Genomic DNA, 15475 nt, shown 5'->3' with positions numbered 1-15475 from the left:
CTTGTGTTGTTACGTGTTGACGGACTGGCCTGTTTAAAGTGGCTGGTCATTTATAATTCATGGCCGCAACAGCCTCTGCCTCTCTCCCCCTCATTTCTCAAACATCAGCACTTTCAGACGCTCTAATGTCTCTCTGTGTGAAATAAAGGAGCAGAGCTGTCTCACCTAAAGGCTGACTATAACTCACTGAGGCTCGCCCAGCGCTGCCTGCCTTTCTTTAAGGCTTAATGCTCTGCACCGAGCCAAATCTATTTATAAGCCATTCATGTATAGAGAGGCACGGATCTTCACTGTGGCAATTTCAAACGTACAGATAATGTATGGAGAGCAGGGATGTCCCCATCCAGTTTTCCTGATCCGGATTCCAAGCGCTTTAAAGGCACCATCTTCTACATTTTTCTAGCTTTTTTTTTTTTACCATCATAATGCATTTTTACTTGACCATTTTCCAAGCTCTATTTATCTCTTAGAATGAAACTGGTCTTGTTACTCTGCCTTTAACACTGATATATGTAAATGAGCTTTGTTCGCATTGGCTGACCTGAATTCTGTCTCATTCAGAAAGTTCAGACTGAAATATACAGAACAAACTGTGAAGCAGGGACTGAAATCCTGAGGGATGTGTGAAAAACTAAACTTCAGCCACTTCTTTCGGAGGTGTGGACTCTTCGGAAGGCTGCAGTGATCCACTTGCTTCCCGGCAGCCAGAAACAGCACAACGTTTAATCGTTTTCCCACATCCTCCACTCTGTTAATAACTGCCACAGATCGTCTGCAGGAACAACACTCCGCATCACCTCAAAGCAGGAAAGCGTGAGGCTAAAATAGTGTCATATACAAATGTGATGTCACAACCATGAGGAATTCAATGCTGATACCAATCTTGATACCAATGTTGATCCATTAAAATATGCCTTGATCTCTCAGACAGAATCAGGACATCCCTAATGGAGAGTAAAGCTACAGTGATTAGCCACCAGCAACGTTTATGATGGAAATATGTTTGTGTTCTTTATTTAAAACTATCAATAATGCACTTTATTGTTCATATGATACATGTGGCCATTCTAAATGAGTGCAACATGTTACAGAAAGCATAGGAGACGGCTGATTAATCGAATAATAGATAATATATAATGCTGTTCGTTGCAGCTTTAATGGAGAAAAAGGTAGAGTTTAGAGGTTATTATGGAATTTCAGATGGGTTTGGAGGTTATTATGGAGATTTGGATGGGTTTGGAGGTTATTATGGAGTTTGGGATGGGTTTGGAGGTTATTATGGGGATTTGGATGGGGGTTTGGAGGTTATTATGGAGTTTTAGATGGGGATTGAAGGTTATTATGGGGTTTTGGATGGGGATTTGGAGGTTATTATGGAAATCTAGCATGGGTGTTTGGAGGTTATTATGAAGTTACGATGGATTTTGGAAGTTATAATGGAGTTTTGGATGTGGTTTGGGAGTTAAAATGTTGCTTTAGATGGAGACCGCAAGTTATTATGGGGTTTTAGAAGGGGTTTAGAGGTTATATCAGAGTTTTGGATGGGATTTATAGGTTAATATGGGGGGTTGGATGGGGTTTATAAGTTAATATGGGGGTTTGGATGGGACTGGAGGTCTTTATGGGGTTTGGATGTTATTATGAGGTTTTATATGGGGGTTGGGGACTATTATTGGGGTTTAAGGTGGGGTGAGAGGTGATTGTGAAGTTGTGAATGGAGTTTGGAAATTATTAAGAGATTTTGAATAGGATTTGGAGGTTATTATGGAGTTTTGGATGGGACTGGAGGTTGTTGTGGGGTTTAGGTGTTATTAGGGTGTTTTAGATGGGGTTGGAGATTTTATTATTGGGATTTTAGATGGGGTTGGAGGCTACTAAGGGGGTTTAAGATGGGAGTTGGAGGTTATAATGAGGTTTTGGATGGAATTGGGTGATTATGGGGTTTTGGACAGGGTAGGAGGTTGTGAATGTGGATGGGGTTTTGTGGTTAGTATGTGGTTCTGGATGGTAGCTCGAGGTTATAATGGAGTTTTAAAGTAGGGCTGGTGGGTATTTTGGGGTTTGTTTGGAGGGTGTGGTTATGACTGTCTCACTTGAAGGCGTAGCGCAGGAGGAAGCTGATTTTGCCGCAGGTGTCGCCCTGTTTGCCATCACCCTGTTCGCCCTGCCGTGGTCTGTACAGCTCTGGTTTGATCTGCCCAATACTGGTCACCTGCTCACTCTTCTCCTCTCCATGGAAATCTGGACTGGAGAGCTGATGAGTCATGGGCTTCGGCCTGCAGAGAAGACAGAAAGAGTTCAGCCCTCCTGGGTCGCTCTGGGCCTTGAAAGACATCTCACTTTGTCTTTTATTATTTCTCGCTCATAGTTTATAGAAGCAAGTAGAGAAATTGTGTGGAAAGTGCAGATTCTATACCACGTTTGTGGTATAAGTAGAAGAGGAGATTATTATTATTAGATACAAATTATCTGAATTTGATGAAAAGTTACCCCTCACACTATAATACAATCTTCAAGGGAGTTTTCGATGAACCGTGTAGTACTTAAGCTATCTATTGCTATGCAAACACCTAAACTTAACAGTTCATGGCAAAAACAGAAGGCTCAACATGGAAAAACCAGACAAGCCTCCTATAACTGTGCACATACACAAAAAGGTAAAAGAGTAAAAAAAGTGGCTGACCTGGTGGTGGTCTGCTGAGAGTGGGCATTGGCCATCTCTTTAGCAGCAGAACCTCCATCTGGAGCCGATGGCATTTCTGGAGACGTTTGGCTGAGCTTAAGAGTCCCTAAAGGTAAAGAAACATAATGACGTGAAGATACAGATAAACATCAGTGTATAAGAAAGCAACAGTAATGTGGCCATTCTCATCTACTTTCCCTGATACACTGCACTGACCGTATCAAGGGTTCACAGTCTCAGCCCTGCAGACCCCACACTGGACACATTCTTGTTCTCTGTCTCATCTAGCAAAACTCAATAACCAACTGATAAGCTCTTCACTGGCTGAGACAGAGAGGTAGAATAGGGAAAACACAAGAACATGCAGAGTATGGACACCAGGACTGGGATAGGGAACCCCTGGACTATAAGCTAGCCAGCTACCTTATGCAACCACTAACTGGCCACTTTATCTGAAACACCTACCTTGCACTTCCACTAACAGGACACTTTATTAGAAACACCTACCTTGTACTTCTATTCACTGGCCAGTTTATTAGAAACATCTGCGTTGCGCTTCCACTAATTGGCCAATTTATTAGAAACACTTACCTTGTGCTTCCACTAACTGGCCACATTATTAGAAATACCTACCTTGCGCTTCTGCTAACTGGCCACTTTATTAGAAACACCTACCTTGTGCTTCCACTCTCTGGCCACTTTATTAGAAACACCTACCTTGCGCTTCCACTAACCTTCCATGTGCTTCAACTTTTTAAGATGTTCAAACAAAAATCTGTAAAGGTCCTGTAAAGTTCTTTGAGGACCTAAAAATGGTTCTTTGAAGAATCATCAACTGAAAGGTTCTTCTGGTTCCACTTGGCACCTTTATATTTCAGAGTGTAAATGTGCGTCATCCAGGTGGACCTACAAGTCAGGGGTTTCTAATAAAGTGGCCAGCGTTTTGATGAGTGTGTGCAGGGTGCTCACCTGCGTTGTTGGGGTATGAGTCCATGTCCAGGTAGGAATGTTCCTGCGTCTCCTGAGGACCACCCACCACTCCCCCCACCACCAGCCCTCCTCCCCCCTCCACCCCCATCAGGTCAGAGAAGTGGGGGTGGTGCTGGCTGGGCTGAGAGAGCGAGGGATACAGAGAGGAAGATGAGTGCGTGTCCTTCCTCTGCAGCAGCGGGGGCAGGAGGGAAGAGGCTCCACCCCCTCCGAGCCCGGTCAGTCCCGCCCCTCCGGGGAGGAGCCCTGCCGTCAGACTCAGACCTCCGCCCTCTTTATCTCGCCATGGCAACCAGCAGAGCTTCCAGGAGACGAAAGAGAGAGACGGAGAGAAGGACGATTCCACAGAATGTCACAATAACGGAGAGAAGACTGACGGAGATCTCTGAAAGAGAGAGAGAGAGAGAGAGAGAGAGAGAGAGAGAGAGAGAGAGAGAGAGAGAAAACCAGACTGAGTCACAAAGAGAAATACATACAGAATTAGAGAGAAAACAAAGAAACAAAGAAACAAAGAAAGAAAGAAGGGAAGAAACCGCAAAGGAAGAAAGAAAAATGGAAAGAAAGAAAGACAGAAAGAAAGAAGGGAAGAAAGAAAAACAAGGAAAGGAGAAATGGTAAAAGGAAGGAAAGAAAGAAAGAAAGACACAGAAAAGGAAAGAATATGAAAAAGAAAGGAAACCAGGAAAGAAAGAAACAAAGAAAAAAGGAACAAGAAAGAGAAGAAATAAAGAAAGAAAGAAAGAAAGAAAGAAAGAAAAAAAGAAAGAAAGAAAGAAATAGGAAAGAGAAAAAGAAAAAGAAAGAAAGAAAATAGGAAAGAGAAAAAGAAAAAGAAAGAAAGAAAATAGGAAAGAGAAAGAAAGAAAGAAAGAAAAAAAGGAAGGAAAGAAAGGATAGAGAGTGAAGAGAGAGATCAGAGCTGGATGTGTGGGTAAAGGAGGAGGAGGAAGAGTGTCTTTTCTTCGGCACGAAGGAAGGTAACGGAGGCAGGTGAGAGAGGATCAGAGAGAGAGAGAGACTGGAGAAAAAGAGAGAAAGAGGCATTGTGACAGAGAGTCACCCAACACACACAATAAGCCCTGCGATGTGAACACAGAGCGCAGAGAGGCAGCGGCGGCGCGTTTCTCCAGCAGCAGAACCACAAAGACCTTCACACCCAGCGATTAAAGCTTCACTCATGTCTCTGAATATGAGCTTTCAATCAGTGAGATGTTAATGACTGGTGGAGGGGGCCGGGGGGAGTGTGAGTGAGTCATCGCTGAAAAAAGTCTCAGGGGCTCCTCAGTTTCAGCACCACGCTGGGGTGAACAGCTCCACTCGGCGCTCAGGGACTAAACAGTACCTGTCAGTCACACTCGTTTGTCTGTGTACGCGTCTGTCTTCCTGTCTGTCCGAGCAGTGTTTTACCTCACTCACTGACTGCTCCTCAGAAAAAACTCTCCTCAGCTGCTCATCCCAACTCGATTCAGTCAATCAGTGATTCAACGATTCACTGATTCAGTACCTCCAAAGTTGAGCCCTTTATACTGAACAAAAGCTTCAATCTTTTCTTGCTCCATTGACTTCCATTCCTGAACCTGCTTAGACTACGGCTCGTATATACAGTCACTAACATATCTACAGAATTGGTCCCATCAATTGAATCAAAATTGAATCAGTTTCTAATTATGTTGGTAGTTATTCTGACATGTTAGGCCTTCTGTCCAGCTCCTGAAGTCCTAACCAATAGCTTAACTGTATCTACCTAGACAGGACAGAGATAATTGTTCTTATGTTATTACATACTAAGGCTTATTATTCAGTAACGACAGGGACTTCAATGCAAACTAGCTGAGTTATTCTTAGGATATAGAAGTGTGTAATAAAACTTTGGCCATTTAAGGGGTTAACCTTATTATTTCCAACCAAAATGTGACAATGAACTATGACTAGCGCTACAGTTTGAATGCAAGAAGGATACTGATTCCATTAAATAAGAATGATCTGGAAATTACAGACATATATTTTTTTCTTTGAAGGCCTAAAAGGCCCTTAGGGTTCCTCAGTGCTTTAAAATATAGCACTCACTCCTGAGCCTTGTAAAAATCAATAATTTCCTCATAATGTAATAAATCTAAAACCGTGAGAAAGTTTGCACTTGATCAAAGATGTAATAAAACCTAATAATGTTATGAGGTATTAAATATACATTCTTATACAAGATGATTCTTTAAGGGTTCTTTAGTAATGACAGTGGTTCTTTATAGTACCATGTACACTCAAAGAACCATCTGCATGCTTAAATGGTTCTTCTCATGATTGTTCTTCAGACTGATGGAGAATGTGTTGTATATGGTTCTAGATATCAGCTAGAAGGGTATGGATAATTAAAAATAATGCATGGCCACGACTTAGTCTTTTTATTTGAGGGTCCCATTTCGTAGGGAAGATTTCAACCACTAACCTGTAACTCAGGTCCAAGGGGCAAGATGACAATCGAAAACAGTAAAGGGGTAGGGGTAAAAATGAGAAATGGGATTGGGCCTAAAAGGCACAGGGGTAGGGGTAAAAACGAGAAATGGGATTGAGCCTAAAAGGCACAGTAACAAAAACAGCCTTTTTAACTCTGTGGGATGAAGAGAGGTTGAAAAATGGTCATGTTAAAAACTTGAACTTGTTTTATGTTGAATTATGACTCTTAATCTACTTATGAATTATAAACCCAAACTATCGGTTAACTTTAGTTAACTTTAGAGGGAGAGAGGAGAAAGAGAGAGAGAGGAGAAAGAGAGTGGGGTAAAGAGGGAGGTGAAAGAAAAGTACAGGAGAATAGGAGAAAGAAAAAGACAGAGGAGAAAGACAGACAGAGAGAGAGAGAAAGAGAGGGGGCAAAAGAGAGAGGAAGAGAGAGAGAGAAAGATGCATTTCCATATCAGCGTTCCTATGTCTATTTATCTATTTGTCCTTTGTGTTTTCTTTCCCTCCTCCTTCATCCTCTCTCTCTCTCTCTCTTTCCTTTTCCACTCCCTCCCTCCTCTCCTCCTCTCTTTGGTGAATTATTCATCACACTGTGTATGTCATTAATCAGCACTTGTTCAAAAGATATGATCAGAGCGCAGGGTGGAGGGGTGGAGAGGTGGAGGGATAGAGGGATGGAGGGATGGAGGAGAGGAAGGGGGGGGACTGATCTGTCACTGCGAGAAACCAGATGCCGACAGAAAAGAGGAGAGGTGGAGGGGGGAGGAGAGGACGAGCGAGGAAGAGAGAAGGGGAAGTGAGGGAGAGAGAGATAGAGAAAGAGGAAGAAGAAAAGGGAGGAGCCGGAGGGAGGGAGATGAATGAGAGGGAAAAGGGGGGAGGTAGAGAAAAGAGAGGCAAAGGTAGAGAGTTAAGGACAGAGAAAGCAAGAGAGACGAAGAAGAAATGAAAAAAGGAAGGGAAGAGAGAGAGAGAGAGAGAGAGAGAGAGAGAGAGAGAGAGAGAGAGAGAGAGAGAGAGAGAGTAGAAGGGACACAGAAGAAGAAAGGACGGCGGGAGAAAGGAAAGAAAGAGAAAGAGGGAGGGTAGAGAGAAAGAACGGAGCAGAGAAAGAGTAAAAGTAGAAAAAGGGAGAGAGTAGAAGGAATGAAGGAGGGAGAGAGAGACAGAGAGAGAGTAGAGAGAGAGAGAAGGAGTAATGTGAAAGTGTAAGAGAAAGAGAGAGAGAGAGAGAAGAGAGAGAGAGAGAGAGAGAGAGAGAGAGAGAGAGAGAGAGAGAGAGAGAGAGAGCGCTAACAGATTGGTGTACATGTAGAATCAGACACATTGGCTGACTGGTCAAGATAACGCATTTACTGCGCTCAGTGAAAGAGAGGAAAAGGAGAGATAGAGCAGTCGAGGGGTTAATAAAGGCAGCCTGCTAGACAGAAAGAAGCAGCAGGAGAAAACAAGTGGACAGTGATGGAGAGGGAAATAAAGACAGCAGGTGTGGGTGGGAGAGAGAGAGAGAGAGAGAGAGAGAGAGAGAGAGAGAGAGAGAGAGAGAGAGAGAGAGAGAGAGAGTGAGTAAGCGAACGTGGAGCAACCAGACAGCAGTGAACACTCAGCGACCGAGTGGGGGTGGGGCTTAAGAGACTAATTAAAGAATTAATTAAAAGAATTTAATTTGCATATTTTCCCTCTTACCCCAAACAGAGTCAATCAGCCAAGACATGTTTGCTTCTTTAGTTTAGCACTGGAGCTACGAGGCTAATGCAGCTAACAAGTAATGTAAGCTTACTGTAAGTTACTGCATGATTCAATTATTACACTCTCAAAACTCAGAACTACGGGACCCACGCAGTGGAGTAGATACTGAATATTTCATAGTCGATACTGAATATATTATGAGACACTAAATAATTTACAGCAATTACTGAATAATCCATAGTCGATACTAAATAATTAATAGAAGATACTAAATAATTCATAGTGGATACTGAATAAATTATAGTAGATACTGAATACATTATAGTAGATACTGAATAACCCATAGTAGATACTGAATAATTATAGTAGGTACTGAATAGTTCATAGTAGATACTTAATAATTCAGAGTAGATACTAAATAATTCATAATAGATACTGAATATTTCATAATAGATACTGAATAATTCATAGTGGATACTAATTAATTCATAGTAGATACCGAATAATTCATAGTAGTTACTGAATAAATTATAGTAGTTACTGAATAATTCATAGTACATACTAATTAATTCATAGTGGATACCAAATAATTCATAGTAGTTACTGAATAATTCATAGTAAATACTGAATAAATTATAGTAGTTACTGAATCATTCATAGTAAATACTGAATAAATTATAGTAGTTACTGAATCATTCATAGCCAGGAACACAGAAAGTGGGGGTGATAAGGGGGCTGCAGCACCCCCTGATTTCAGGATTGGAACTGTTTACATTAATAATAACAGTAAAGCGCTCTGAACTTTATAATAATTTGGGTGTAGTAGAGACCCATGCGTGCTTTAGAGTGGAGTACTTTTATATTTTCAGAATCTGCAGTACCTTCACTGTTCAGGTAACGCTGTATCCTCATCACAGCCAGATACATACAGTTGGCCGCTGTGCACATAAGCTGGATTAAAATCACTGATCTTGTCTAATCACTCAAATTACAGCACCTCCCCAGCTAAGACTAATCCAGCTCCGACAGGGCTTTAGTCTTCAGAGAAGAATAGAATCCACAAAGAGAAGAATAGAGTCTAACAGTCTTCAGCTCCTATGCTGACAGATGCTAAACGTACAAGATGCTACATGGCAGGTTTTTTTTAGGTAACTCAGTGCTGGAGGAGTTTTTGGGCCTCATTCTTTTCCACTCAAGTTGTTTTTGGCAGCCAGGTTTACTTCAGCCTCGGTCATTATTTCAGTGAAGTAACAGGACCCTAACAGCGCAGACACTTCAGCTCTCCTGTTTTATTTACGTGCACTGCTGTTTCTGGGATGTCCAGGTTTGACATCCCACTCAGAACCGTCCCACAGACTTTTCCTCAGCGTGACTCACTCATCCAGACAGATCCCCTTCATCCAATTAAACGCAGTCGCACTGAGCCTGCTGGACCCACTGTGATCCACTGTGATCTGCTCAGCACTTTCAGATCTACAACAGAGCGATGACTCTGCAAGAAAACCAAATCTAGGTCCTATTTCAGTACTTTTTTTTTAACAGGTCCTGGCCCAAATCAGCTCACCACTAGGATGTCACACCTATACTAGAGAAGAGGAAGGTTAGCCTCAGGGAGCTAATCGGCTAGCCATGCTAACGTTTACACTGCAAAAAACAGTATCTTGTTAAATAAAATGATCTTAAATATAGTTGATATATCCAATGTTACCCCTTTTGAGATTGTTGTAAGCTTATTTTAAGATTATTTAACTTATTTTACTTGTTTTAAGTCATTTTATTAAGTAAAATTATCTCACTATGATGGCAGATAATGTTGCTTGTTGTAAGAAATGAGCTTGAAACTAGCTAAATTATCTGCCAGTACAGTGAGATAATTTTACTTAAAATTACTCGTTTAATAATTTTAATTAATTAAAATGACTTAAAACAGGTCAAAAATGTCTAGAAATAAGATAAATAATCTTATAAGTGCACAACCATCTTAAAATGTTACGATTTACGATAATTTCACTTGACAAGGTACTATTTTTTGCAGTGTTAGCATAACATACATTTTGTGAATAATTGTTTTGTCTGACTGTTAGCTTTAGTTTAAAACTGTGGTGTACAGCCTTTCTATTGTTCTTAGCCATGAAGCCTTTAGCATGCTAACTAGTCAGCTAGCATAGTGATGAAGTTGCTTCAGCAGTCATGTGTAATGGATGAAGTATTTAGCAACATAAAGCCCAGCAAATCAAGTGTCATAGTTTTGAAATGCTGAGTAACAGGTTTGTCCACCATTATTTTCAGGTTTAAAAGGGAAATCCAGAATCTTTTGAGCAAGTTCTGCTGCTAAAGTCCACTTTTGTTCACCTATTATTTCTCTCTGTTTTCCAACACTGCATGTTATCTTGTCAAGTGAAATGATCTTCTGGTCGCTACATCTAATATCTAAGTTTAAAACTATAATGTATTGCCTTTACATTGTTGTTAGCCATGAAGCCAGCTAGCATGGTGATGGAAGTTGCTTCAGCAGTCATGTGTAATAGATGGAGCAGCCAGCAACATAAAGCCCAGCAAATCAAGTATCAAATAAAAATGGTATCTTGTCAATTAAAATGGTCTTAAATCTAGTCGATATACCTAATATTTCCCATTTTGAGATGTTAATGCACTTATTATAATATTATTTACCTAATCTCTAGACATTATTTACATACTTGAGATATTTTTTTTAGGTAAAATGATCTCACTATGCTTGTAGATAATTTTGTTGTTTTTTTTAGCACATTTCTTAAAACGAACAAAAATATCTGCCAATAAAACAAGTAAAACAAGTAAAAAATGTCTGTAAATTAGGTAAATAATCTTACCTTAAGCTTACAGCAATCTCAACAGGAGAAATATTACATTTATTGACTATATTTAAGATAATCTTACTTGACAATGCAGTGAGAGGCTCAACTATCACCCTCACTTGAGCCATTAAAGTAATGGAACAGCCCTTAAGGTGGCACTAGGGATTTCTTTTAGAGGAAATGGCAATGCTCAGTGGACGAGGGCTTGCTAAAACCACCATTGAAACAGGCAGTTTCACCTCCTTAACCCAAATGTAATAAATCAGCCAAGACATGTTTGGTGTCTGAAGTTTGCTCACTACTTGTTAGCTACTTCTTAGCTACAGTAGGCTATGTGCCTTATACCCCTCCAATTAGCATCATGCTAACCGCATACCTTAGCCATCAGACTCTGGCCTGCTGTTGTTGAGTTGTTAACTAATCTTGTCAGCCACACCAGCCTCGATACCACTCTCTCCTCCGCTTTACGTTTCAGACTGAAGTAAGGCTGATGAAGCTGACCCCGGCTGATTAAGAGGCTCAGTGAAATGGCAGGTTTTTTCTGTCCTCATTACGGCGTATTTGGTGCTGCTAGTGTCTTGCAGCAAAACAGAGCACATATGGGGCTCTACTGTGCATATGAAAGAGTCTCCACCTGCTATCCCCCCCAATTCTGGCTAATTAACATGGCACTTCCCTCCTGGACCCTCAGCTAACTCCACTCGCTGTCTTAGCACTCAGCTCAGACACAGTGAGCTCAAACCTGCTTAGTGAAAAACCAGATATACACAATTACCCACTTAAACAAGATGTACTTGATCAGCCAAGATGTGTTTGGTGTCCAAATTTGCTTTTTTAGCTGTTAGGTTAATGTTAGGCTAATGTTGCTAACAAACACTAAAAGTCAATAGTCATTGAAAACGTTTTCCGTAAATTAATGCCGAATACTTTTCTGAACCTGCTTCCAGATCTTCATGCAGTCTTATTGATGTGGTTTAGGACACAGTATGACTTACTGTGAGCTATAAAAATGAATAAAACCACTTTTGGATGCTTGATGCCTGCTAGGAAAACCAGCATGACCATGCTGGGTAACCAGCTAAACCAGCACTAGACCAGCTTAGACCATCTTGGAATGCATGATTTCTGGATTGAGAGAAGTTTTGAGGATGTATTTACAGAAAAGATTTGGGTGACTATTGACTTCCAGTGGTTGTTAGTAACATTAGCCTCGTAGCTCCAGTTTAAAACTAAAGAAACATTTTCTTTTAAAGAAACATTTTCCCTGAAATGTTTCTTTGAAAGCACTTTCTCTAATGACAACATCAGCTTAGACAGTCAAGGTCTTTCCTCAGTTGCTCATGACGGACAACAGTTTGAATGAAAGACCTAGTACAGCTATGTTTTTACCCTCTTCTGGTTTCCGGACTGTATAGAAGCTGCTCTCAAGCTTTTATTAATACTGGGAATACAAATAATAATACCTGAGCATCTTTCTTCACTAGTTTTAAATAGTAATGTTTTGGAATATTTTGTACAGACATTCAAAATTTACACTACTTGCACTAGGTTATAGATCTTTTAATTTGCTTACTTCACATTTACTTAATTTTTGTGTAAACATCTGTCTGTTAACATAGTTGGTAACATTATTTTATCATTTACAAATGTATTTCCAGAAACATTGGGACGCTGTGCAAAAATGGAAATAAAAATAGAATGCATAGAATTGTGTGCAAATAACAGGCTGGGTAGTCTTTAGCCTCGAGAAAACAACGTCAATCATTTCTGAAAAGAATTTTAAATTTTGATTAACTGGACCACAGGACACTTTTCCACTTCGCCTCAGTCCATTGTAAGTGAGCTCGGGCCCAGAGAAGGTGGCAGTGTTTCTGGATCCTGTTTATTTATGGTTTCTTCTTTGCACGGCAGAGTTTTTTTGCATCTGTGGATGCAGCGACGAACTATTTTCACAGACAGTGGTTTTCAGAAGTGTTTCTGAGCCCATGCAGTGATTTCCACTAGAGAATCATGTCTGTTTTTAATGCAGTGCCGCCTGAGGGCCCAAAGATCACAACCAGCAAATACTGGTTTTTGGCCTTTTCCCTTACATAAAGAGATTTCTCCAGATTCTCTGAATCTTTTAATGATATTATGTACTGTAGATGATGAAAAGCAAAAGTTCTTTGCTGTTTTATGTTGAGTAACGTTATTCTTGAATTGTTGCACTATTTGCTCATACAGTCTTTCACAGAGTGGTGAACCCCTCCTCATCTTTACTTCTGAAAGACTCCGCCTCTCTGAGATGCTCTTTTATACCCAATCATGTTACTGACCTGGTGTTTTTTTTCGGCGTTACAGACTTTACCAGTCTTTTGTTGCCCCTGTCCCAACTTTTTTTGAAACACGTTACTGGCATCAAATTCAAAATGGGCATATATTTTTTGAAAAACAATAAAATTTCAGTAACATTTGATATGCTGTTTTTGTACTATTATCAATTAAATATAGGTATAAATAATCTACACATCATTGCATTCTGTCTTTATTTACATTTTGCACAGCATCCCAACATTTTTGGAACCAGGGTTTTGTTTTTAAATGATCTACTTGTTACTGTGTCTGACTTAATGTGAGCTACTGCCAAGGCAAATCCCATACAGGTGATATCTTACTTGGTCAATAAGCCAATTCTGATTCTGTTTCAGATCATTTCACTGTCAGGCTTCTGCCTCTCTGTCCAATAGGATCACTTCTTCATCAGTCACCCCGAGGACACTTCTTCATGCCGCTTAGGTGGGTAAAATGTCATCAGTCTTTCACTGTAGCCTGGCTGGTTTCTCTCCAGTGAAGCGTTTCTTTCCCAGTTATCGTGGCCTATATAGCTCAGGTCTCTGCTCAGTTGGCCGTGACTGTCACTGGTTCGATTGAATTATTTTCATTACGGTTGCCTGTTTCTGGCCTTTTCTAGGGTTCAGAACACAAAATGGAAAAGCACTTGTTTTCTTTTCTGTTGTTCTGTAGCACGCATGCTATATTTCAAGTTGCAGACTTTTATATTAAATTTAAACAAAGTCATTTTCAGATTCAGTGACTCAGCAACAGTAATGAATTCATCTCTGTATACAGGATGGCCTAAATACCTGCAGCACTCACCCTGCCAATGCAAATAAATGGCAAAGCTCAATCAAGGGAACTGCCTGCTTTCAGAAATCCACCAATCTAATGCTCTCTACTGCAGCCTCTACAGTGATGCCTTTTGACTTGCTCATTTGCAGATCCCCTTACAAAGATAGCATGGTCACATTTGCAGTAATTGTCAACTGGTCCCTGTTAACCTTTATTCCTTATTAACAACTGTTCATGCATTTGAATGAAGAATTTAGTTGGGAGAAGCTCGTTTTGACTGAAGGTTTTGTCTTCAGTGCTTTTTTACACTGGCTGTGTTTACATGCAAAGATTTTTGCCAATCTGATTGAATACATTCTGAATATTGATTAAGACTGAGGTGTTTATTTGCTCACTCTACTCAACAATCTGATGGAAAATCTCTTTTTATTACTCTGTTTAGAGTAGACATTACCATGACAACCAGCATCATGTGAGTCCAGTCAGAGTGAGATGAGCAGCAGTGACCAGTGCTTGTGTTTGTAGTTACTTTAAAATGTCAGACTCAGGAAAACGTGTTTCACATGTACTTATCAAAGAAGGCCGAGAGGAAGACGTCAAAACATAAACTTCGTCTCCTCTGCAGACCAGTTTCTGCTCCCGCCATGTTGAACGCTATAAACTTTCACTATAACGCGCATGCGCAGAACATACTTAAACTTTCTGATAGGGAATGTAATCAGATACAGCTGTTAACATGGTTATTATTCTTCTATTTAACTATTTACAGGATTACTCACCTCGTTCAGTCGGATAGAAACTGTATTCTGAATGGCCTCAATCGGACTAGTCTATTCCGACTGAGGTGTTTACATGGACAAATTCTATTCCGATTGAGATATTGGTCAGATTATTAACAGATTATCAGGCTGCATGTAACGTGGCTAGTGTTTTTCGATGCAAAGCACATCACAGACCTACTTGTAACTTTGTCATTTTTAGCTGGCTGAAGATTCTCCACAAGGGGAAGCCTGTAAGCTCTCATGTAGCTTTAGTGTGCATCACTGAAAGGGAGAAAACCAGCATTTCTGTTTGCTGCACAAATTGCATGTATATAAAATAAAAAGCCTTAAATCTTTCATAAACATGTGATAAGTACACTGCTGCAGTACCACAGCTATGATTTACCGTTATGGGAAACCTGATGGGAAATTTGATGAGAGTAATGATACTTCAGTTAAGTTGTATAGATGACCGCAGGTGAATAAACCTCCAGTAGCGTCATGGATTCACTTTAATGACAAAGCGTGTTTTGTTTTTGTGGGAAATCTAGTTTTGCCCGGAAAGAAATGTAGCTTGAGCTACACTGAGCATCTGATATTGTACGCTATTCATTGCATTCAGACAATCATCATCACCTCTTAAAATAAGTCACATCGTCAAATCGGAACTACCAGTACTTTGCGTTCGGGTGGTCATGGGCAAACTGCACATTTTAACATATGAGCAATGTGTGTGTGCACTGGAATGGACCTAAACCAGTTTGATCTGGTATCACAAAATGTGTGTGAACATTGAACATGCCACTTGAATAGATGACATTGTCAGCTGTTCGAATGCAATAAAACTGTACGAGAACCATCTGACCATACAATAAGATGGCCACAACTAGTGGAATCTTGTCAGTTACGCTGCCTTGAGCCCTTCAGAACAAGAGTAGGCAGTTCTTGGC

The 15475-nt window shown here is 40.4% G+C and overlaps 1 protein-coding gene across 1 annotated transcript in view; it reads right to left on the bottom strand.

Annotated features, from left to right (window-relative positions):
• Positions 1-15475, bottom strand: part of syt3 (synaptotagmin III) — a 55963-nt gene that overhangs the window by 38780 nt on the left and 1708 nt on the right. The window contains 4 exon segments of the mRNA XM_036590003.1: positions 2094-2276; positions 2684-2789; positions 3653-3989; positions 3991-4058. Coding sequence (XP_036445896.1) covers positions 2094-2276; positions 2684-2789; positions 3653-3989; positions 3991-4058 — 694 coding nt within the window.

This window comes from Colossoma macropomum, unplaced genomic scaffold (assembly GCF_904425465.1).
Source record: "Colossoma macropomum unplaced genomic scaffold, Colossoma_macropomum, whole genome shotgun sequence".
Lineage (NCBI taxonomy): Eukaryota > Metazoa > Chordata > Actinopteri > Characiformes > Serrasalmidae > Colossoma > Colossoma macropomum.
Note: the sequence above shows the minus strand (reverse complement) of the source record. Positions and strands in the feature narration are given on the sequence as shown.